The sequence below is a fragment of the Saccostrea cucullata genome, unplaced genomic scaffold (genome assembly GCF_032062105.1).
Source record: "Saccostrea cucullata isolate Sc308-1 unplaced genomic scaffold, CSIRO_AGI_Scuc_v1 ctg8324, whole genome shotgun sequence".
Classification (NCBI taxonomy): domain Eukaryota; kingdom Metazoa; phylum Mollusca; class Bivalvia; order Ostreida; family Ostreidae; genus Saccostrea; species Saccostrea cuccullata.
In genome coordinates, this window is record NW_026926559.1 from 23 (window position 1) to 26,404 (window position 26,382).

The 26,382-nt window shown below is 34.9% G+C and overlaps 2 protein-coding genes across 2 annotated transcripts; both read left to right on the forward strand.

The window, feature by feature from the left end:
- The first annotated feature begins 643 nt into the window (after window positions 1-643).
- LOC134272061 (caspase-6-like) lies at window positions 644-12,580 on the forward strand. Its single transcript, XM_062754297.1, has 6 exons — window positions 644-677; window positions 2,736-2,985; window positions 3,515-3,774; window positions 3,966-4,056; window positions 6,845-6,943; window positions 10,990-12,580. The coding sequence occupies exons 2-6, from the start codon at window positions 2,748-2,750 to the stop codon at window positions 11,232-11,234; spliced, it is 933 nt and encodes a 310-aa protein (XP_062610281.1). The 5' UTR covers window positions 644-677; window positions 2,736-2,747; the 3' UTR covers window positions 11,235-12,580.
- Window positions 12,581-20,598: 8,018 nt separating this feature from the next.
- On the forward strand, window positions 20,599-25,981 carry LOC134272060 (uncharacterized; the record flags this gene model as incomplete). The annotated part of the gene is made up of 4 exons (XM_062754296.1): window positions 20,599-20,687; window positions 21,614-21,866; window positions 25,392-25,684; window positions 25,891-25,981. Coding segments are annotated over exons 2-4 (625 nt in total), but the record flags the coding sequence as incomplete, so codon positions are not given.
- Window positions 25,982-26,382: the final 401 nt, after the last annotated feature.

Sequence of the window (26,382 nt, forward strand, 5' to 3'; positions counted from 1 at the left end):
CTTCTTCTAAATAAAATCAGTGGTTTACTAAAAATTGTTAAAATGATGAGGTCGCATAAGTAAGACAACGGAGACATTAAATAATTTACAAAAGATTTTTCCATTATGTTAAAGGATCGGTGAAAAGTCCGAGGGAAATGAAGAGGTAGGGGTGGTAGGGGGCATGATCTTCACCCTCCCCCTGCTTGTTAGAGATCTGCGAATGCAGCGACTGTATGTCGTTTACTCTGTGTCGCTTACTATTCGTAAGGAGATCAGAGGTTAGACACTGTGTTATACAGATACTATAACCTTACATGGAATAATAAAATCATAGGGAAGACCACAGGTCACCCAACATAACCCATAAATGTTAAACTCTTATATATCATATATCTTATAATATTGCAGTTAATGTTACTCAGCACCCCCGTCCCCACCCCCTCTATCTTTTCTAATACCCATCAGATGGTTATTCCTTTGACAAAAATAAATTTTCTGGGTTTTATTTTACACTGTAAAGGCTTCACAGTATTACGGTTTATTCTATTTTAACTTTGCATATGCTACGCACTACATTTTGTAGCGGAGTAAACAGGCCCGATAGCCGTGAACTGAGCAGGGGACCTAAGGTCCTAGTTGAGCGTACGATTTATCCTTCTGCAAAGCGGTAAGTCCACTCAGTAGCAATATCATTAGTAAGTAAAAACTCATGAAACTGAGCATTATGGTAGATTTCTTTTTTATTTTATTTATCTCAACATGTTCAATGTGAATTTAGGAGAAAAATAGAAACTGGCTTTTATCTATCATGTTAATAGAGTCTACTCATATTTTTCGAACTGTTTACAGGTAAACCGAAAGTAGAATGTTTTGCTTTGTTAAAAAAAATAGTTTTACTTTTTTTAAATTATTAATTTTATCTTAATGGTTATGTTTATCATAAGAAGGGTCATTTGAATAAAGAAATATAATATTACACTATCAGAATAAAATTATATTTAAATCATGACAAGATAATGATAATAATAAATGTCAGAATAGGGGCCTGTTCATGTACGGACGTGTCACATTATCAGGACATCAATTTTAAATATCCGCGTCAAAACCATAAAATTTACATGACACGTTTTCTGCATATCAAGTGAAATGTAATCGATTGCATTCAGAACACCATTACACGGACAGGGTGCCAAAAGGTTCAAGCATATGTTTTAGTTTGACGTCACAATCGTTGAACACCTAGATGAAGTGCAAAGTCATAAGCGAAAATCATACTCACATTGACCAGAAGCTGTTATTTTGGCTCTGCCATTAACTGCAGCTTTCATCATGTTCATGAGGGATATAATACATAATTATTTCGTTTTTTTTTAAATATAAATCACATTTGTAGTCAAGGTAGAGAGCTAAAAAATGTAAATATAAGCAATGAATCATTATTTTTGAAAGATTTAGTCTCATAACTGCAACGGTGTGTGTAAACAAATTTTCATAACTCATGTGACAATTTTTTTGCAAACATCGTTGTTAAGTCAGGTCTGGACGATTTCTAAATATATGGAAGTCAAGAACGATAACCGAGAATTGCTATAAATGTACATCAAGTACACGTTATTATTTTTCTGTCCAATCAGACAACAGCATTTTTACACACCCCAAAACATATTTTAAAAGAACAAAAAGATAGCACGTGCTTTTGTTTTTTTCCTCAAAAAGATTTTTTAAGCAAAAAATCTGTAAAAGTAAGATGAAAACTTTTGAAGAATAAGGTATTCCCCACATTTTTACCGTGAACAACCTTGACATTTTTATCTCGGTAAAGAAAGAAAATAATGCACGATAGAATGTAATCGCCGGTTTACAGAGGTATGGATCGCACCAGCAAGTTTTCATCAAGTTTAATTATAACTTTTACCAGTATATAATATATGATCGTAAATATAATTTTGCTTAGCCGTCCGATTTTCATCGATAATGCTTAAATTCCATGTGCATAGACCAACTCACACAAGTGTTTAAATCGTATGGAGTATACAAATATAGTTTTGCATTATCACGGGTTTCATGAGCACCAAATACTTAGCTATGCAGACTTTAAATGGGCATAAGGAAAGGCGTTTAACGTGGAGAAAAGAGAATCCTGTAATTATACATGAATGCGTTTTATCCCAATATCTTACTTCGCATATCAAAAACTGCATGAAATATATACTAGCATTCTGTAATAAACACTCAAAAATAATAAAGACTGTTAACTTTTCGATAAGATTTTTATGTCAGGCTCTATAAACTGAAAATTTACCGTATTTATATCAATTTTTTAACGTAAGTAAACTTTTGGGATTGCTAACTCCTAGAGACAGATTTTTTTTATCCCACTTAAAACGTATTCCAAGCTTTCAAGTCGTGTTTGTTCACGGTAGAATTGTCATAAATATTATATTATTCGCAAATGCGCATAAAGTTTACAAAAATTTTGTTCTAAAAAAATCTTTTGAGCAAAAAACTTAAAAACCACGTGTTTTATTTATTCTGTCATGGGTTTGTCTAAATGCTGTTATCTGATTGGTCAGAAGGATTAGTGCCTTGTTTATTCTGTGTATTAATAGCAATTCACGGTTATCGTTCTTGACTTCCATATTTAGAAATCGTCCAGACCTGTAAGTAATGAGACTAAATCTTTCAAAAAATAATCATTCATTGCTTTTATCAGCACTGTACAATGATATAATGTACGTTACATATTTTTAAAGGTTCAGTTCAGGATGAATTCTGGTGCTTATGAAGTGATGAAGGGAAAACCATGGAAAGCTATCAACTTTGATTGGGATTTTTCAGTCGGTGATAATGGACTCAGAAGAGGAATCGCAATTATAGAAGAGAGGAAAAGTTTTATTACAATGTTGGAAAAGTTAGAGTTTCAAATTTATCCATTTGACCAGAAAAATGTGAAGAAGACAAGAAATTTATCCAAGTCCGGATTTTTGAAGGAACTTAATGAATGTAAGTCAATGTTTCACTATTTGTTTTAATCCACTACATATTGTTTTTATCAGGCATGTATTCAAACACAAGAGTTTGCATTCTTATTAATTTTACCAAATTTTTCTGTAAATCAAAAAAATATGTATTATCTATACTGTAGAATCACAAATTTTCGTGGGGATAAAATTTCGTTGATTTTTCATCAAAAATAGTTTCGTTGGCATTTAATTTCGTTGTTTTGAATGTAATTCTATTCAATATGTATTCATATAAAATGTTCGTGTGGGATTTAATTTCGTTGATAATTGTTAACAAAGAAATAAACGAAATTTAATCCCCCACGAACATTTGTGCTTTTACAGTACATGTTAGTGTTATTATTATAGGTATTACATATTTTTTTAATTAACTTGATTTTTTATTTTTATTTTAAATGATAAATTTATTTTTAAAAAATTGTAAACTGATCGAAATGAGCTAGTTCACGCTTTGTGCTTTGATAATGTGATAGAAAAAGTTCATAAATGTTTGTTTAAACATGTTTTAGTTAAAAGACTTTGCTGTGAGGACACATGTGGGTGCCTTTTGGTGACAGTTTCTTCCCATGGAGTCATTCTACCGCAAAATGAACAAAGAGATGGACAGACAGACAAGGTGGAAACATATGAGGACTACATCTTGACACACCCAGAGCCAGAACAGCAATTCTCACCGAAATTCAAAGATGAACGTGTCTCGGTGCGGGAAATAGCTGAAATATTCAGAGATCAAAGATTAAAAGGAATACCAAAAATATTCTTTATTCAGGTACCATTGCACTTTAAAAAAATAAAACTTGTAAGTATGGTAAAACACCAATTTTTGTGACTGCATGATTTTGATGGAATGTTGTTTAATTGCTATAAGCAAGGCAAAATTTCCTCCAATTAAAGTTGTTATTGTCTGTGTTCTATATGATTTGGTTTTTTTTACTCAAGAGAACAAAAATTTCTTTGTAGGCATGTAGAGATGAATCAAAACAAATAACGGGAGATCCAGGGGTGGATGTAGGTGTACAACTTTTTCTTGGAGAAGAAGACAGTGTGTCGGGCAAGTTTTAAATTCATGGCATCATGTTTTTCTATAGTTTTGAATTCATGGATTGACTGGTCAATTTTGACAAAAAGAGCTTATGTATCTACCCCCCTTCAAAGATGGGGTGGCATATTGCTTTGCTGCTGTCAGTCGGTTGGTCTGTTGGTCAACCAAGTTTCTATTCATTTTTAGCTCACCTAAGCCGAAGGCTCAAGTGAGCTTTTCTAATCAAAATTTGTCCGTTGTCTGTCGTTGTTGTACACTTTTCATTTTCATCTTCTTTTCAAGATCTGCGGGGCCATTTTCAACCAAACTTGCCACAAGTATCCTTGGGTGAAGGGGATTAAAATTTGTTCAAATGAAGGGCCAGGCCCTTTTCCAAGGTTAGATATTATTATGAAGTTCTGAAAAATTAATGACATCTTTTAAAAATCTTCTTCTCCATAACCATTGGGCCAAGAAAGATGGAACTCATGTGGAAGCATCCTCAGGTTGTGTAGATTCAAGTTTTTTTGAAATCAGGACCACGGGTATGGGGGGGGGGGGCTGGGCAACAATGGCTGATCAAAGTTTTACATCGGAATATATAGGAAAAATCTTTAAAAATCTTCTCCTCCAGAACCATAAGGCCAGTAAAGATGAAACTCTTGTGGAAACATCCACAGGCAGTGTAGATTTAAGTTTGTTCAAATCATGACCCCCGGGGGTAGGGCGGGGCCACAATGGCCGATCACAGATTTACATAGGAATACATAGGAAAAATCTTTTTAAAATTATCTTTTCAAGATCAGCAAAGCTATGATTGGTGATATTAATATGGAAACATCCTCAGTTATAGTTAATGCAAGTTTGTTCATATCAAGACCCCTAGGGGTAATGTTTGACCATAATTGGCAATCAAATATTTACATAGAAATATAAAGGGAAACTCTTTGAAACTCTTCTTCTCAAGTATTCAAAATTATACATGTATGTTTTATTGATAAAGTGACATTCTCAAGTAAAAAAAAAACTCAAATCCTTTCTCCCCCAACCAGTAAACTTTTCAATACTGAGCTGATTTGTGTTTTTTAACTAGCTCATGTGCTCAGGTGAGCGATATGTTGTAATTTTTCTATCTCGTCAAACTTTAGCCATGATAAACCACAACATCCAAGTCATGCTCATGCTTTTTTATTCTGTCCCAGAGTTTACATTCAAGTCTAAATAAATTATTAACAACCCGATAAAACAAATCGGATCAAAACGGATTACATGTACATTATCATTACAGATGTGGCCCATGGGCCTCTTGTCTTCAAAGGATTTGCACATACTGAAATGAAATTTGGTATTCAGATTTATCATTTAAATATTTAGATCAACTTGAAGTTCTCTTTTGGGTACGATTAAAGGCCGAGGTTTTTAAGCGTACAGTTTTCCTCAGGTAAGTTTAGTGTGGGGCAGAGCTAGTTTTCAGCAGGTGTGAATTCCCCAGCGAAGACAAGCTAGCTTGTGTATACATTTCTAAATAACACTGGATGTTAATGTACTACCTTGATTTTTAATTTCAGTGCAGTTATTTTGGATATAAATTTATTGAACGTCAATGAAGACGTTTATGCGTAAATTTTTAATTCTTTTCCCGTAATAATAATCTAATTCATTTAATTTGGTAAATGATCTAAAACGTAGCAACTTGTTTGAAGTTACACTACTTTTTATACGTAAATTTTGAATTCTTTTCTCATAATAATAATCTAATTCAATTGGGACTCAATCTAAAACGTAACAACTTGTTTGAAGTTACACTACTCTTTCCGATGGGAGTTCCTTTGTATTGCTGCGGATTTTCTGGCTATGTAACGTTCATCTTCCCATACGCCACGGTGACATAACATGGTCCAGAACTTCTTGAAAAGTTTTCTTCTGTTGGTCTTAGTTTTTTTGGACTGCTTACTTTAATGATATTACATGCTGTTTTCTCAGCCTTGCTGCCACCTAATGATTTCGTTTTTCCGCTTTCTTGGTTACATGTATATGTGACATGTATGATTACAGGCATATTTTCTTGACCTCATTGTCCAAAACTTTTTATATTTGTTTTTCCTGATTGCGGAATTCCTGTCATGTGTGTGTGTGTGTGTGGGTGGGGGGGGGGGGGGGGGGGGGGTGGTGCACTATTTCCAAGTCAGCCCTGTATGTTAGTGATCACACATGGATGCCAAAAACAATACATACTGTCATGCATTCCTGAGGCCTGTTCAACAAAGCCAGAGCTTGTGAACATTTCTAATTTGTCCTTCAGTAAATCGTTTTTCATTACTGTAAATCTGGAAATTTTTACTTTGATTGATATTATTTTTGCGATTCAGGGTCAAAAGCATGTGAATGAATTTTACATATAAAATTTTTGTAAATTGTCATGGAACTTAACCTGAAAACCACCTAAAATTTTCATAATCATTTATAAGTAACTACTTATGTACAGAAAACAAATTACAATAAATTACACATGTACTCGTGTATACAATATTAAACGATGCCAATGATAAATTGTCAGATAGAAATATGAAAAGCGATAAAACATCTAAACTTTTGAAAGTTTTCATAACACTTTACTAAGTTACAAATGGACATAAAATACATAAATCAATGTAATCTTTATTATTAGTTACATTTGAATAAAAACATTTTTTATTAAAGAAAAAAATATTTGGTGAATGCAATGCATGCACAAATTTGCTTAAAGTTTATTTACTGTAACAGATTTATGGTATGTCGATGAGATTTTCTCCAGTCTCACTGAAATCTTATTTTTCAGATATTTCAGTTGAAATTCCACGGACCCCATCTGAGAACCAAATTGTATACTCACCTCCCTGCATTGACGATAGTGTCATAGTGTTCTCAACTCCATTTGGTAAGTAGTAAAGAAATGTGAGAGATAGAGACTGCATATTTGGTATGCATACTCCACTAATAAAGTCCTTTCAAATAACACCAAGGTCAATGAGCTTGTGACCTTTATGCTAAAAATAGCTTGGTTGCTGCCGGATGCATAGTGTTTCACAAACACATCTTGAGTGTTCTTCAGCTTACCTGAGCTGGGCTTTTCTGATCAAAATAAATTTGTGTGTTGTCTGTCGTCATTGTTTTCGCCATTGGCCTTATTGGCTTTGTCTGTGTTGTCATAAACTTTTTCACATTTTCATCTTCTTCTTAAGAACCACTTGGTCAATTTCAACCAAACTTGCCACAAAGTTTCCTAAGGTAAAGGGGGATTCAACTTTGTTCAAATAAAGGGCCATGCCCTCCTCTTCCAAGGGGAGATAATTACCGGGTATAAATAAGTGAAAAATTAATGGCATCTTTTAAAAGATAATCTTCTCAAGAACCACTGGACCAGGAAAGATGATACTCATGTGGAAGCATTCTTAAGTACTGTAAATAACTTTTATTCATGAGAACTTTATTTTCACGTAATTATGTGAGAAGGTATGCTCGCAAAAATATTAATCTCACGTTAATAGAATTCCTTAAGATTATATAGAGCAATGACCACAATTCGTGAAAATTTTGTCTCGCTAATATAAAGAGTCAATGACTATCTGGCGTAAGTAAGGAGTTGAAAAATTAAGTGATCTACAGTAATGTAGATGTTCAAATCATGACCTTAATAGGTAGGGTGAGGTTACAATGGCTGATCAAAGTTTAACATTGAAAAAATCTTTAAATATCTTCTTCCCAAGAACCACTGGGCCAGGAAAAATGAAACTCAAGTGGAAAAATCCTCTAGTAGTGTAGATTCAGGTTTGTTCAAATCATGACCCCCAGTGTTGGGCCCAGTGTTTTCCTTATAACAACCGGCTACTGGCCAAATTGACCGCTTCAATTGACAAAAATGCCGCTTTGAAATAAAAATTTGTTGTTAGGTCCACAGAGATTTTGTTCATAAACCTCAGCCCCTAGCCTCTCACAATTTATCTTTAACACTGTACTTTAAAGTAAATGGAAAAACAAGATGTGTTTGTGAAACACTGATGCCCCGGTATGGCAACATATCAAAGACTAAACTTTTCTTAAATGCAAATTTAAGTAATTGGTACAAAAGCAGGGTATTCTCATTGAAAAACAAGTGAAATTTGAAAGTAAACCAACGGTATAAAGTTTTTTAGCTCACCTGAGCCAAAGGCTCAAGTGAGCTTTTCTGATCACATTTTGTCCGTCGTCCGTCCGTCTGTCTAGCTGTCTAGCTGTCCGTCTGTCTGTAAACCTTTCACATTTTCGACTTCTTCTCAAGAACCACTGGACCAATTTTGACCAAACTTGGTACAAAGCATCCTTGGGTGAAGGGAAATTTAAATTGTAAAAATAAAGGGCGAAGTCCCCTCACAAGGGGAGATAATCAAGAAAAGACAAAAATAGGGTTCATTAAAAAATCATCTTCTCAAGAACCACTGGGCCAGAAAAGTTGAAACTTCTGTGAAAACATTCTGGAAAAGTGTAGTTTCTAAATTATTCAAATCATGACCCCCGATGGTAGGGCGGGGCCACAATAGGGAATCCAAGTTTTACATAGAAATGCATAGGAAAAATCTTTGAAAATCTTCTTCTCAAGAACCACTGGGCCAGAAAAGCTGAAACTTATGTGGAAGTATCCTGGGTTAGTGTAGATTTTAAATTGTTCAAATCATGACCCCCGGGGGAAGGTGGGGCTACATTGGTGAATCAAAGTTTTACATAGAAATATATTGGAAAAATCTTTGAAAATCTTCTTCTCAAGAACCACTGGGCCAGAAAAGCTGAAACTTATATGGAAGCATCCTGGGGTAGTATAGAATCTAAATTGTTCAAATAATGACCCCCGGGGGAAGGGTGGGGCCACAATGGGGAATCAAAGTTTTACATAGAAATATAAAGGAAAAATCTTTGAAAATCTTCTTCTCAAGAACCAGTGGGCCAGAAAAGTTGAAACTTATGTGGAAGCGTCCTGAGGTAGTGTAGATTCTAAATTGTTCAAATCATGACCCCCGGGGGAAGGGCGGTGCTACATTGGGGAATCAAAGTTTTACGGGGGAAGGGTGGGCCACAGTGGGGAATCAAAGTTTTACATAGAAATATATAGGAAAATTCTTTGAAAATCTTCTTCTCAAGAACCACTGGGCCACAAAAGCTGAATCTTATGTGGAAGCGTCCTGGGATAGTGTAGATTCTAAATTGTTCAAATCATGACCCCCGGGAGAAGGGCAGGGCCGCAATGGGGAATCAAAATTTTACATAGAAATATATAGGAAAAATCTTTGAAAATCTTCTTCTCAAGAACCACTGGGCCAGAAAAGCTGAAACTTATGTGCACATGGAAGGATCCTTGGGTAGTGTAGATTTCAAAATGTCTAAATTATGTTCAGTGGGGTAGGGTGGGAATGTATTATGTATTACAAGGAGGAAATCTGGTAAAGAACAGAATGGTCAAAGCTTCTCAGGTGAGCGATGTGGCTCATGGGCCTCTTGTTTTCCAAAGTCAAGGTCAAAAGGTCAATGTAATTTGGTATCAAATGAAAGGTCTTGCCACATAGAATACTTATGTACAGCATGAAAGCCCATGCCCTAAAAGTTCAGAAGTTATGGCCAAGGTTCAATTTTTTTAAAAAGTAGGTCAAACTCCAAGGTCTAGGTCAAAGGGTCGAAGTTATTGTTATGAAATGAAAGGTCTTGTCACAAGGATTATATATGTAAAGTATAAAAGCACTAGCCCTAACCCTGTAAAAGTTATGGTCAAAGTTTGCTTATTTAAAGTAGGTCAATCTCAAAGGTCAAAGGGTCAAAGTTCTTGGTATCCAATGAAGGGTCGTTTTACAAGGATTCAAATATGAAGTTTGAAAGCCCTTTCCCTTACCATTCAAAAGTTATGGCCAAGGTTAAAGTTTTTCACAAGTACGGAAATCTACAAGGTCAAGGTCAAAGGGTCAAAGATGCTTGGTATCCAATGAAAGGTCTTTCAACAAAGATTACATATGTGAAGTATAAATGTCCAGGTATCTACTGTTCAAAAGATATGGCCAAAGTAAAAGTTTAAAATTTTCATGTAAAAGTGGGTCAAACTCCAAGGTCAGGGTCAAACGGTCAAATTTGGTGGTACCCAAAGAAAGGTCTTCTCACAAGGAATACACGTGAAATATAAAAGTCATAGCTCCACTAACTCAAAAGTTATGGGCAAGGTTTAAGTTTTTGCGGACAAACAGAGGGACAGACAGACAGCTAGATAGACAAAAGGTCACAACAAAAACTATATACCCCCGAAACTTTGTTTACGGGGGCATAAAAATCCAATCCCAGAAATTTCTTGACAAGCCAAAAAAAAATTAAACTCGCACAAACATCAAAAACCTATTTCGGGGGGTGGGGGGTAGACTTTGACTTCTATTGCCTTAAATCTTTCACTTTTCATACCCATTTCACACATATTCGCATTTACCAGGGGGGTCAGTGTTTTCCAAGGGGGGTCCATGGTAACTTTTTTCTTGCTTTAGTATATACCTTTTTTAACCTTGTAAATTCCAGGGGGGTCCTGACACCCAACCCCCTCTAGATCCACGCATGGAATACATAGAAAAAATTGTTAAAATTCTTCACAAGAACAACATAGCAGTGCAATGAACAAAGAAATATCAGGGTTTTATCAATAAAAATATTCAAATTACAAACAGCAAAGTCATTATGTATCAGATTATTTTAAAAGCATCCATAGGAAGTATAGATTAAAGTTTGTTCAATTACCCCCCCCCCCCTCCCTTCCCACTTCCCAAACCCACTTTTATATTTAAACTTCTCAATATTGAACTGATTTCTATTCTTTTACCTAGCTAGTTGCTCAGAGGACTGATGTGGTCCCTGGGTCTCTAGTTTTTTATACCCTGGTTCCAAATTGTATGCATAGAATAATAGTGATTGTCCTTATGTTTTCAGGCTATGCAGCAGGATTTAATTCTGTAAGGGGAAGCCATGTTTGGAGTGATCTTTCCAAGAAATTTAATGAATTTAAAGATGCAGGAAGGCCTGTAAATCTTCTGGACTTCTTGAGAGAAACCAACTGCCAGCTATCTCAATCTCAGAACACTGTCAGCATCAAAACAGATATTGTTAAATATAAACCATTACTCAGTATCTGCCATACACTTACAAGACACATTGTGTTTGACAAGGACATGTAGCTTTCTATACAATGTATTCCCACATAGAAATGCTTTTTGTGATTTTTTTTTAAAAAAAAAAAACATAGTTTTCTCTATATTTCACATAGAAATGCTTTTTGTGATTTTTTTTTAATCCATATGTAGTTTTCTGTATATACCCACATAGAAATGATTTTTTTTTGTAAAAGACAATGTTTTTACAGATATGAGGCCTAACAAAGGGGTAGCAGTGCTACAATTTTAATATTGCAGAACTGTCTATGACAACTTTGTTTATAATTTAATATCAAAATTACTGGCCCAATGTACATCATCAAATCCATAGTCAATACCAATTGTCTTTTCAACCAAACATGATGCCTAAATTTGTAAGACTGGCATTGGCAAAGGAAAAATTAGAAATTCTATAGTTCTATAATTTAACTCGATAAGTGTTGGTGTTATTTATGCATTGTTATACAGTGAACTTTGTTATCTTTAACATCTAGGTATCTGAGATATCATAGTGATTAAAAATCTCAACTACATATAATTCATTATTGTAGCCTTGATATCCCTTGCCTTTGTATATGTTTAAGTTTTCTTCTGGTCTCAACAAGTTTGAAAGAAAATAAATTTTTGGCAACAAAATGCAACCATACGTATCATCCAGCAATTGTAGAACTTTATACGATATTGCTATTTGTAGCGCCTGTTGGACACCCAAACAAAACTGATGCTCTCTGATTCCACATGTTTGTCTTAAGGTCAGAGAATTCAATTTTGACCTTATACTCTATCAGTAGCTGTGTGATATTATACATTGTATGTTTAGTTTCACTCTATCAGTAGCTGTGTGATATACAATGTATGTTTAGTTTTACTCTATCAGTAGCTGTGTGATATACATTGTATGTTTAGTTTTACTCTATCAGTAGCTGTGTGATATTATACATTGTATGTTTAGTTTTACTCTATCAGTAGCTGTGTGATATTATACATTGTATGTTTAGTTTTACTCCTATCAGTAGCTGTGTGATATACATTGTATGTTTAGTTTTACTCTATCAGTAACTGTGTTATATATTGTATGTTTAATTTTACTCTATCAGTAGCTATGTGATATTATACATTGTATGTTCAGTTTTAATTAGTCTGTAGCTGTGTGATATTATACATGATATATTGGTTTTCTTTTATTTTGAAGGCGGTCATCAGAAAAAATTGTTTCAATCCTGATGCTTAAATTCATTCCTGATTCTCCCTGTTCAACAATTTTTGTGATAATCATTTTAGATTGACATCATATCCATGTCTTGTATCACGCTTCAGGATTAAAGTTGAATAACTGTCATATATTACATGCATCAAGAATTCTTTATTTTTATAAATAAATTTGCTGTAAATCTAGTGTGTTTATGTTAATCAATAATCAATAAATTTTGTATTTCTTGCTATGAAATTATCTAGTGTACATATGATAACATTTCTATTTCTTTCTCTCTGTGATAAGTCTGAAAGTTAGTGCAGTTGACTTCTTTATCATTCTACTGGAATGTAAATTTCATATGCAATATAGGCCAGGAGCTAAGGAGACCTAAAATGCATGTAAATCTTGTCTGGCTTTGACGATAGTGGGCAGGGAGCCAGGGACTACTAGTATTGAAATTGACACGGGATTGTAGTAATTTAAATCTATTAGTCCACATTTTTAAACTTAAATTTACATTTTTATTTCAAAATGAAATGAAAATATAATGAATCACTGTTTAGTTAGTTAAGAATACCAGGGACATTACTGATAGAGGGAAACATTGGATAATTTATGCACGATGGGATTCACTCTTTATGCAAATTATTCCGTCTCCAACTATTGTTGATGCCCTGGCATACTTTTCTAGGTAGACAGTGATTCTTTAAATATTGTTTGGTTGCCCTTTCCCAGCCGACTGGTGACTTAAACTTTTCAACTTCTATTACTTATAAGTAGCATTAAATATGTTTATGACTGGTTCGATACGGAAGAGTATGCTCTACATATGAAAGTTTAAGAGGTACTGGTAGTTATTCACTGAATTGTCGATGGATTTTTCCATGTTTTTTTTCCGATCATGACAACGAGAACACAGGGTTGTGACCGGTCTGTAGGAGATGCTCACTCCTCAATGGCACCTGATCACATTTCTTACGTTTTAAAGGTCCAAGTTTGCGACGGATGCTCCTGATTCGCATTGTTTAATTAATGACAGATGATGCAAACATTTTTTTTTCTTTGGAGATGTCTAAATATCATGTCTCAGGTTTAGAAAAGTTGATAACTCTTAGACTTTTTTTCCTCCTAAAACTTGGAAAATGAAAAATATAGACTTGGCAAATATTAGCAATACTTCAATAAAGTAACAAATACTCCAGAATATGCATATTAGCTTGGTGCTAAAAGTATAATATACATTTTAGAAAATTGTACCAAGCCATGTGAATTTTATCGGGGGAAAAATTCAAAATGATAAAAATAAGCTGCAGATCTGTAGCGTTAAGGTTATATATATTTTTCTTTGACCATAACGCTACAGATCCCGTAATGCAAAAAAGGTGCAATTCACGGCGCAATATTTTTGCTCTTTTGGGGAGAATTTCTTCACTTAGTTTCCAGCATTGGTCAATTAACTACCTTTCACTCCCTAATTCTAGACACGTTCTGTAGCCAATATGTATATTTTATCCACCTCCCAACCCTTTATAGTCGTCTCTACAGGCAAAAAAACTCGTTTGAAGTGAATTTTCAGCAATCTAACAAATACTTTTAATCCAGCGAGTTAACACTTGTAGAGACGACTATAAAGGGTTGGGAGATGGATAAAATACTCAGATTAGTTAAATAATGTGCCTAGAAATTGGGAGTGAAAGGTAATTAATTGATCGATGCTGGAAAGTGGAGAAATTTTCAAAAGAGCGCAAAAAATATTGCGCCGTAAATTGCACCTTTTTAGGCGGAGGCCGCCTATTACGTTTGCTTTGTTGACCTTTCGTCCTCTCAAGATGCTTGCCACGTTTCATGGTACTCCAAACGGATGTATCTTAAACTAAGGGCAGACAACCCGCTAAATCATATTCGATCCCCTTCTCAATATGTATCGTTATTATCATATCAAAAAGCGTGTGTTATGGCAAATTAATTTTAACAATTTATTTTGATTAATGTAAAAAAGTCTAATAAAAATAATAGCCTAATAATAAAACGAATAGTTATTTTAGTACTCCTGATACGTTTCATGTTTTGAGAGAAGAACGAACGACAACACATTAACAATCGGGTTCAACATTTGATTAGCACGGGGTCCTGGAGCGATCTTTAGAAATACTACGAGGGACAAAATAGTTCAAGTAGGTAATTATGTTTCAGAATTAATGACAGGTACATAGCTACTGAGGAACTAATCTTTTCAATAATCTTGTATAAAAAGAAGAAAGAAGAAGAAAAGAGGTAACTCCTTTAATCACTTGCTTATTTATATATATGTACTATATTCGCGTAATAATTGAATGAAGAATTAACTGTCTCTAAAATTTGCTTTTGTGCTTGAAGCTGTTTAAATGAAAAATTAAAGACTTCTAAGTATATCTAATGTTATTGGTAAATATTATTTAATTTGATAATACGGAGGCCCATGCCTCAGAATTTACATGCCCTTCGGCCTTGTATGTGTGCCTTTTCCACATGCCCGCTTCCAATTTTACCAGGTCCCGGGCTTCAGACTCCCAGGATTTGGTGAAGACTGTCAAACTAGACAAATTTACCACAGGAATAGAAATAAAATTGTCTGGCGTTCAAGGACTTGCCATGGTAGAAGCTCTCTTAAAAAATATTCCATTTCTTGTGGATATCATGACACAGGGTTCACCTGTCATCAGCAGATTTGTGATTTGTTCTACCTGGGCCATACGTGTATTGAATGAAAACAATTCACAGAACCACAAGCACATTGTTGATATATGTAAGGTCTTCTATGTATGTTGTATCCTTATTTAATTAGCTGTTTTATAACAAGACTCTGTTTCATTGGTACTAAAACTAGGTTAATACACATAAAAAAACCAAAAAGCAGTTGTGATATCTATTGTTTTCTATTACTCATTAGTACTCATTTTTGTGTGAAATTTTATAATTATCCATTTCTTGTTCCCCAAAACCATATCTTACAAATTGTATGTATTGCAACTTGCATTTCACTTTTAACTTGTGATACTTGACAAAAACTAGAGGTATTGTGAGCAATGAGCTCACTAAATGATACCCCCGCCTCCCATATGATTATAATGGAAAAGTCAATGTTTTGCTGTGGGCGGGAAACCCAAAATATGTGTCGGATCAAAAAGTAAAATAGAATGCTCACAATGGCAATATGTAATAAAGATTCTGAAGGTTTCATTAAATTTCACTCAGTGGTATTAGAGGAGTTGCGGATAAGAGATGAGTACCCCAAAGCGTACAGACGGACGGACAGCTAGACGTACAGACGAACGGACGGACGGACATACCGATTACAGTATACCCTCCCGCTGTTCAATCGGGGGTTTAATAAATGTTAAAATATTCATATTGCTATTGACGTCACTTATTCTCACATCTCCGCTTCAAAGGGCAGAAATATTGTTTATTTTTTATCCTTGGTTTCAATACTAAAATCCATCAAAATATTTATCACCCCTCCCCCTTTAAAACAATTTATGCTTCAAACATGTGTCATTAAAGTTTTGCACTTGAGAACTTGCAATCATGCTTCCGCCTATCAGTACTCTCAGTACTTTGATTGCAATACGGGATCTGTAGCGTTATGGTCAAAGAAAAATATATAAAACCATAACGCTACAGATCTGCAGATACCATTGTACGTAATTTTTCTGATTTTTAGCTCACCTCAACGAAGCTGGAGGAGCTTATGTAATACTCTCGGCGTCGGCGTTGGTGTCGGCGTCCCAGGTTAAAGCTAAGTTTTTTTGGAGCAGTTTTCTTTTTAAGTACTTCTATGTCCTATATTGACATGCATGGAAGATGCTTCTAGTGTGTTTCATTGTACCAGTCAAAGTTTCAGATGCTGCAATTTCAGCAAAGGAATGACCAGGTTATTTTTTTAGGGGCAGGTTAACATTTTTGGTGCAGTTTTTGGTGTAGGTCTCATTTCCAAGGAACTATAAGTCCAGTGTTGACCAAACTTACATGGATGATACATCTAAGGATGCACACTACCAGGCTTGCTTTGGATGCTGAATCTGACCTTCATTTTCCAGTTGAATGAATAGTTTTAGCTCACCTGAGCCGAAGGCTCAAGTGAGCTTTTCTGATCAAAATTTGTCCATTGTCTGTCGTTGTTGTCGTCGTAGTCGTTGTCGTTGTTGTAAACTTTTCACATTTTCATCTTCTTCTCAAGAACCACTGGGCCAGGAAAGATGAAACTCATGTGGAATCATTCTCAGGTAGTGTAGATTCACATTTGTTCAAATCATGACCCCCGGGGGTAGGGTGGGGCCAAAATGGCCGATCAAAGTCTTACATAGGTATTAATATATAGGAAAAATCTTTAAAAATCTTCTTCTCAAGAACCACTGGGCCAGGAAAGATGAAACTCATGTGGAATCATCCTCAGGTAGTGTAGATTCAATTTTTTTCAAATCATGACCCCCGGGGGTAGGTTGGGGCTAAAATGGCCGATCAAAGTTTTACATGTACATAGGAATATATAGGAAAAATCTTCAAAAATCTTCTTTTCAAGGACCACTGTGCCAGGAAAGATGAAACTCATGTGGAATCATCATCAGGTAGTGTAGATTCAAGTTTGTTCAAATCATGACCCCCGAGGGTAGGGTGGGGCCAAAATGGCCGATCAAAGTTTTACATAGGAATATATAGGAAAAATCTTCAAAAATCTTCTTCTCAAGGACCCTGTGCCAGGAAAGATGAAACTCATGTAGAATCATCCTCAGGAAGTGTAGATTTATGTTTGTTCAAATCATGACCCCCGGGGGTAGGATGGGGCCAAAATAGCCGATCGAAGTTTTACATAGGAATATATAGGAAAAATCTTTAAAAATCTTCTTTCAAGAACCATTAGGACAGGAAAGATAAAACTAATGTGGAATCCTTTCAGGTAGTGCAGATTCAAGTTTGTTCAAATCATGACCCAGACCCCCGGTGGAAGGCAGGGACCAAAATGGTCGATCAAAGTTTTTCATAAGAATATATAGGGAAATCTTTTGAAATCTCCTTCTCAAGTACTTCAAAGCCATAATTAGTGATATTTATATGAAATCATCCTCAGGGTAGTGTAGATTCTAGTTTGTTCAAATCATGACCCCCTGGGGAGTTAAGATTTAAGCCCCCCCCCCCTCAAAACTCAATTGCTTTTTCCTAGCCTGTGTGCTCAGGTGTGCACTGTAGCCCCTGGGCCTCTTGTTGGTGGAGGTCTCATTTCCAAGTAACTATGAGCACTATATATATATAATGACCAAAATTGTATGATGATACATTTAAGGATGCACACTACCGGGCTTGCTTTGGATGCTGAATCTGACCTACATTTTCCGGTTGAGTGAACAGGCTAATGTTTCTAGTGCAGGTCTCATTTCCAAGTAACTATGAGCACTATAATGACCAAACTTGCATGGATGATACATCTAAGGATGCACACTACCGGGCTTGCTTCGGAAGCTGCATGAATCTGACTTACATTTTCCGGTTGAGTGAACAGGTTAATGTTTTAGGTGCAGGTCTCATTTCCAAGTAACTATGAGCACTTTGATGACCAAGCCTGCATGGATGATACATCTTAGAATGCACACTACCAGGCTTGCTTCGTATGCTGATTCTGACCTACATTTTCCAGTTGAGTGAACATGTTAAAGTTTTTGGTGCAGGTCTCATTTCCAAGTAACTATGAACACTATAATGACCATACTTGCATGGATGATACATCTAAGGATGCATACTACCAGGCTTGCTTAGCATGCTGAATCTGACCTATATTTTCCAGATGAGTGATCAGGTTAATGTTTTGGTGCAGGTTTCACTTTCAATTAACTATGAGCCCTATAATCAGCAAACTTGCATGTACTATATATATCTTAGGATGCACACTACCGGGCTTGCTTCGGATGTTGAATATGACATACATTTTGTGGATAATGGACCAAGTAAAAGTTTTTAGGTTCAGGTCTATTACCAAAAAACTCTAAGGCTTATATAACATTGTATAAACCAAACTTGCACAAATGATGCACAAAAACTCCCAATTTTGCTTCAGATGCTGGATTTTAATTACATTTTCATGAAGAAGAACTAGTTCGAATTTTTTATATAGTTCTATTTCAAAGCATCAGATTAAAATTGCTTAAATATTTTCATTTTTGGAATGTACACTTTGTTGGTTAATTGTGTGATTTTGCCTTACTTAAAGACAACATCGTTGAGATGAGCTCTGTAATCTCTGATTACCTATGTTTTTTTAATCATTTTGTTTTTCCTCGTATCTCCATATATTTCATTTCACCCTTTGAGGCGATGAGGTGTATCGTCGATAATAGACATTTGTCTTCAAAAACCCGGTTAATATTACTTTTTCAAGTTCTGTTCAAAAAGGTTTCAGAATTTTGAATGTCATTCTTGCGCGGCCGTGTCAAAATGATTCGTTTAATACAAAACCTGGTTCTCTGAACTCGTCTTACATTCTTCACAGTAACACAATCATATTTGTGAGTGAGTCTTGGCATGTCCTGTAGAGGTGAACTTGCACCAAATGATTGCACTTGGTGTACAAAACGTGCCCCCCCCCCCCCGGTAAATTGCGCAAAAATAAAGTATAGAAAGTAGCCTAATGAGATTAATAATATTTTTATGAGAACGTATTTTTTACTACTACGGAGACTGTAATTAGTATACCAGTATAACTACTGACCATGACAGTAATCTTTCATTTAAAAATGGGTCAATATACCGCATATCCGGTTTTTTTCGCGTGTTGTAAATTTTGCGAAAAAGAGGTAGATTAGTACAGTTTATAATTTGTGTTAGTTATTTTTTACGATTGAAGTTTTTTTTTGTTTAAAATGGTAATGTTTTTATGTCACATTATTTGGTTGCAGTTTATCTTTCTTTGCTATAAAGGAACACATTTTTAAAGAATGAAGAAAAATCCTTTTATTGAAACATTTAAAAAAAAGACATTCCAAACAGAATCACTGTAAAATGTCCAGCAGCTGAAACATAACACTGAGTTTATAATTGGTCTGGCGATGTAGTGATTGTCTCCTCAACTTTTCCTTACTCCTCCTCTCTATTTCCTCCCTTCGTTCTCTGGCTCTCTCTTGCTTCTCTATCATTGTAAGTTCTCTTTTACCTGAAAAAAAAAGATCATTCTTGAACACAACTAAGTATCTATTTATTATCTAATTCATTAAAGAACGTAAAAGGTTTCCTTAATTCTTAGACCCTAAATGTGGTGGTCAATTACAGATACTTTTACGTTGTTCTTACGTTTTAAAGCAACTCATCCTCATTCTCTTTTCTTTGGAGTCTTGTTTTCAGAAATACGTTAGGCCACATTTTCTCTCCTCCAACAGTTACAGGAATATCAAAGGCAACGCCTTCCCCGCTCACTTGGGCTTTGATTCCATTCTTTTTCAGTATCTTTCGCAGCCTCTTTTGCTGTTTTTTGGTGCGAAAAGGAGTTGGAAAAGGCGCAGCTTTACTATGGAAGCAACCCATTGTGTTTATTCTGACTTTGTTGCTATATCACGCTAAGTAATTATGACGTCATCTTAATTGTTATGTCATTCATACTGTTACGTCAAGCGCAAAATAAAAGAATTCAGTAGAATAAAGAAGACAGAAAGAAAATAACATTGAAATTAGAGCACTTAATATTACAGTATTTAATGATTTTATTTTATACTTTTCTTATTTTTATACATAAAAAATACTAGTCCTTCGGATGAGACCCTACAATAAGAGGCGTGAATCTAGATTTTTTTTCCTCGAGTGTGTGTGGAAAGGGGGGTCTACCTGAATTTCAGAAAAAAAGAGACTTCTTTCCCATTGGAAAACTTGGGGTCGTTTAAATACTTTTAAAGCATATATACCTATGACTGTTCATACCAACCTAACAAAGATTTTAGGAGGGGTCTGTGTTTTCAAAGGGGAAGTTTCTCGATCTATACGTATTGTCACACTTTTGGGTCACTTTTACTTCGTGTTTTGTTTAAACAAAAATGAAAGAATAATTAATCAAACGGGCTGTGATGTATGGAGTCTGAAAATGGACTTCATTGTTACGTATAGAATTATTGTAGCTTCTCACATCGTTATCCTTGTTTGTGGTTTTCATTTCTTCTTTGTGTGTGTGGTGGTATACGATCTCGAAGGGACAGGGTGCGAAAATTTATTACACCGTTAGTGCTAAAAGGGGTAACTTGTAAGTCCACTCAGTTGCAATATCATCAGTAAGTAAACATTCATGAAACTGAGCATTTATGCGATAGATTTTTTTTCATTTTTTTTTATCTCAACATGTTCAATGTGAATTTGTGAAAAATAATAGATACTGGCTTAAATATAGAGTCTACACATATTTTTCGAAAAGTTTTCATGTAACGTTAAACCGAAAGTAGAATGTTTATCTTTGTTAAAAAAATTGTTTTACTTTTTTTGAAATTATTGATTTAATCTTTATGGTTATATTTATCGTAAAAAGGATTATCTGAATACAGAAATATATATTACACTATCAGAATAAAATCATATTTAAATCATGACAAGATAATGATAATAATGAATCTCAAAATAGGGGCCTGTTCATGTATGGACATGTGTCACATTATCAGGACATAAATTTTAAATATCCATGTCAAAACCATAACATTTACATCACACGTTTTCTGCATATCAAATGAAATGTAATCTATTGCATTCAGAACACCATTACATTACACGGACAGGGTGCCAAAAGTTTCAAGCATGTGTTTAAGTTTGACTTCACAATTGTTGAACACCTATGAAGTGCAAAGTCATAATCCAAAATCACACTCACATTGACCAGAAGCTGTTATTTTGGCTCTTCCATTAACTGTAGCTTACACGAAGGATAATACGTAATTATTTAGTTTTTTATATAACTCACATAAATTACATTCAAGGTAGACTTGGTATAGAGAGCTAAAAATGTAAATATAAGCAATGAATCATTATTTTTGAAAGATTTAGTCTCATAACTGCAACGGTGTGTGCAAACAAATTTTTATAACCCATGACAATTTGTTTGCACACTTCGTTGCAGTTACGAGACTAAATCTTTCAAAAAATAATAATTCATTGCTTTTATAAGCACTGTACAATGATACAATTTACATTACATATTTTTAAATTTTAGGTTCAGTTCAGGATGAATTCTGGTGCTTATGAAGTGATGAAGGGAAAACCATGGAAAGCTATCAACTTTGATTGGGATTTTTCAGTCGGTGATAATAGACTCAGAAGAGGAATCGCAATTATACAACAGAGGCAGATTTTTACTAGAATGTTGGTAGATTTAAAGTTTGAAATTTATCCATTTGATAACCAAAAAAATGTGAAGTCCACAAGAAATTTATCCAAGACCCAATTTTTGGAAGAATTGAAAAAATGTACGTCAATTTTTCACTGTTTGTCTTAATTCACTATATACTGAGTATATCAAACATGTATCCAAACTTCAAATTAGAATTGTTTCAGCCAGAGATATATATCTACATATATGTACTTTATGCATGCATGGGAAATTTTGCTCCTGTTTTATTTTTGACGTTTAGTATTAACCTCAGTTGAACAAATTTAAAATGGGCGAATTTCATAGAATATGTATTTGATTTCTTAAACAAAACTGTTACTGGTCGAATTTAAAATGGGGCAAAAATGTTTGCAAGTGTGAAAGGGTGAAAATAAAGTGGGACAAAAATAACCCTGTATATGTATATATACCTGAAACATGTACATGTAGTATCTAAAAACCATATGCTTCAATGTGGATATATTTTTTTAAAATCTGTGTCAACTGAATAGCTGGAGTATATTGCTATTTATGAGGATATGTTTGAGTTAAGAGTCAAGGTCACCAGGTAGTGCAATGTTGACAGGCTATCAACTTGGAACCTGAAGATGTACCATTTGAAATAAATTTGTAAAAATTAAGCCCCCTCCCCTCACAAGGAGAGATAATCAAGAAAAGACAAAGATAGGTTGGGGTAATCTCCAAATATTCTAAATCTTTCCAAGAACCACTGGGCTAGAAAAGCTGAAACATATGTGAAAAGTGTTTTGGGGTAGTGTGGATTCTAAATTCTTCAAATCATGACCCCTGGGGTAGGACGAGGCCACTATGAGGAATCAAAGTTTCAAGTAAAAATATCCATGAAAATCTTTTTTTAAAAAATCTTCTTTTGAGGAAACAATGGACAAGAAAAGTTAATAAATTGAAAACTTGAGTGGAAGCAACCTGGGGTAGTGTCGATTCTAAATTGTTCAAATCATGGTCCCCAGGGGTAGAATGGGGCCAAAATAGGGAACCAAATTTTTCAAATTAAAATACACAAGCAAATCCCTTGAAAATCTTTTTTAGCTCACCTTAGCTGAAAGCTCAAGTGAGCTTTTCTGATCACCCGTTGTCCGTCGTCCGTCCGTCCGTCTGTAAACTTTTCACATTTTCAACTTCTTCTCAAGAACCACTGGGCCAATTTTAACCAAACTTGGTACAAAGCATCCTTGAAATCAAGGACCAAGACCCCTTCCAAGGGGAGATAATCAAGAAAATACAAAAATAGGGTCGGGTCATTAAAAAATCTTCTTCTCAAGAACCACTGGGCCAGAAAAGCTGAAACTTATATGAAAGCATCCTGGGGTAGTATAGCTTCTAAATTGTTCAAGTCATGACCCCCGGGGGTAGGGCGGGGCCACAATAGGGAATCCAAGTTTTACATAGAAATATATAGGAAAAAACTTTAAAAATCTTCTTCTCAAGAACCACTGGGCCAGGAAATCTGAAACTTATGTGGAAGCATCCTTGGGTAGTGTAAATATTAAATTGATAAAATCATGACCGCCCGGGGTAGGGTGGGGTCACAATAGGGAATCCAAGTTTTACATAGAAATATATATGAAAAAACATTAAAAATCTTTTTCTCAAGAACCACTTGGCCAGAAAAGCTGAAACTTATGTGGAAGCATCCTGGGGTAGTGTAGATTCTAAATTGATCAAATCATGACCCCCGGGGTAGGGTGGGGCCACAAAAGGAAATCAAATTTTAACTTAGAAATATATAGAAACAAAATTTTAAAATCTTCTCAAGAACCACTGGGCCAGAAAAGCTGAAACTTATGTGGAAGGATCTTAGGGTAGTGTAGATTCTAAATTGTTCAAATCATGACCCTTGGGGGTAGGGTGGGGCCACAATAGGGAATCCAATTTTTACATAGAAATATATAGGAAAAATCTTTGAAAATCTTCTTCTCAAGAACCCTTGGTCCAGAAAAGCTGAAACTTATGTGAAAGCATCTTGGGGTAGTGTAGATTATAAATTGTCCAAATCATGACCCCTGTTGGAAGGAAATCTGTTAAAGAACAGCATGGCCAAAGTTTCTCAGGTGAGCGATGTGGCCCATGGGCCTCTTGTCTGAAGAACCACTAGGCCAGAAAAGTTGAAACATATAGGGAAATATTCAAGGGTAGTTTAAATTTTAATGTAATAAAAACATGGGGCCACAATAAGTATTACAAGGAAAGGGGTAAATCTAGTGAAAAACAGAAGGGCCAAAGTAACTGAGCATTGTTGCCCATGGGCCTCTTGTCATTAATGATCTAAAGTTGTATCCTGATCATGACCCAAGGTCATATCTCAAGGTCATGTTAGGTCACTGGCACTGGTAAGGTCAATGAAATGATGACATTATAGATCAGAAGAAATCACAAGCATCTTTGGGTAATGTTGCTTGAATTTTGATCAAAACATTAATTTATGGTCATTATATGGGGAAAAGATGTATTAAATAAAAAAAATAATGACATTAAAATTTGCAACAATTGTCAAGTAGACAATGAGCCACAATATGTGTATACTGTAGGTAAATAGATCGCTATTGTTTTAGCTAGCTCTACTAGTCAGAGACCAGAAGAGCTTATTTGATTAGTAATGTGTCCGTCTGTCTGTCTGTAAACAATTTTTCAAAAAAATTGCTATTCCTCCTACAGTTCTAGTCTGATTTCCATATAACTTGGCACAAAAGTAGACTACACTTAGATACATGATTCTATATATCGGTTTTTGATTTCGATGAATGGTGTTGCCGTGGTAACTAAAAATAGACATTTTTGTGAAATACTTTTAAAATGCTTCTCCTCCTATAATTTTAGTCTGATTTCAATATAACTTGGCACGCAAGTAGGCTACACTAAGATACCTATTTCTTTTTATCGGTTTTTGATTTTGATGAATGATGTTGCCGTGGTTACTAATAAAAAATTCTGTGAAAAACATTCAAAATGCTACTCCTCCTACAGTTTTGGTCTGATTTGAATATAACTTGGCAAACAAGTAGACTACACTAAGATACAAAATTCTGTGTATCAGTTTTTGATTTCGATGAACGGTGTTGCCGTGGTTACTAAAAATAGACATTTCTGTGAAAAACATTCAAAATGCTACTCCTCCTACAGTTTTGGTCTGATTTCAATATAACTTGACACACAAGTAGACTACACTGAGATACAAATTCTGTTTATCGGTTTTTGATTTCGATGAATGGTGTTACCGTGGTTACTAGAAATAAGAAATTTCTGTGAAATACTTAAAAAATGCAATTCCAAATACAGTTTTAGTCTGATTATAGTACATATATAATGTGGCATGCAAGTATTAATGTACACTGAGATACATGATCATTATTCTATTTATTGCTGTTGTGAAGTCTCAAGTCCCAATTGCCACCTTTCTTTGTTTAAAGTACAAACCAGTAGAGCTACAGTCTCGACACAGACTTCTGGTTTGAAAGAGAGTGATGGTGGTGGACAGAATTACAAAAAGTTTCATGAATGTTTTAAATGATCTCAATGAATTCATGTTTTGTGCTTTGATAATGTGATGTAAGATGATCTTAAATGTTTGTTTAACATGTTGAAGTTAAAGGACTTTGCTGTGGTGGCTCGTGTGGATGCCTTTGGGTGACAGTGTCCTCCCATGGAGTGATTCTGCCACAAAATGAACAAAGAGACGGACAGACAGACAATGTGGAAACCCAAGACAGACAGACAGACAAGGTGGAAACATACGAGGATTACGTTTTGACACATCCAGAACCAGACAAAAACGGATTCTCAACAGACTTTAAAGATGAACGAGTCTCAGTGAGGGAAATAGTTGAAATATTCAAAGATCCAGAATTAAAAGGCATACCAAAAATATTCTTTATTCAGGTACAGCTCCATTTTAAAAAAAATAAAACTTGTAAATATAATATTGTAAAACACAAATTTCTGTGACACCATGATTTTGGGGGAATCATAGTTGTTCAATTGCTAAATTAAGTCAAAGCAAAATTTCTTCCAAATAAAGTTATAATTGTCTGTGTTCTATGTGATTTGTTTTGTTTTTACTTTAGAGAGCAAACATTTCTTTGTAGGCATGTAGAGATGATTCAAAACAAATTGCCGGAAATCCAGGGGTAGATGTAGGTGTGCAGGTTGTTGTGGTAGAAGATGAAAGTTTGTCCGGCAAGTTTTAATTTCATTGCATAATGTTTATCTGTAGTATTAAATTTGTGGATTGGCTTGTCAAAAACGGAAAGAGCTTATATTTATGCCTCCCTTTGAAGATTGGAGGACATATTGGTTTGCTGCTGTCTGTCGGTCGGTCAGCCAGTTGATCAGTCTGTCTATCAGTCCATCAAGTTTCTTTTCATTTTCTTTGCAGAGGTTGCACATATTGAAATGAAATGTGGTGGGCTATACAGATTTATCATAAGAATATCTAGGTCAAGTAAAATTTTGGGTACAATTGAGAGATTTGACAGAGTTATGCCCCTTGCACTTAGAATGAAACATATGGAGATACCAACAGTATTCAAGCTTAAAAGTCCGTAAAACAATACAAAATAGGAACAGAGCAAATACAA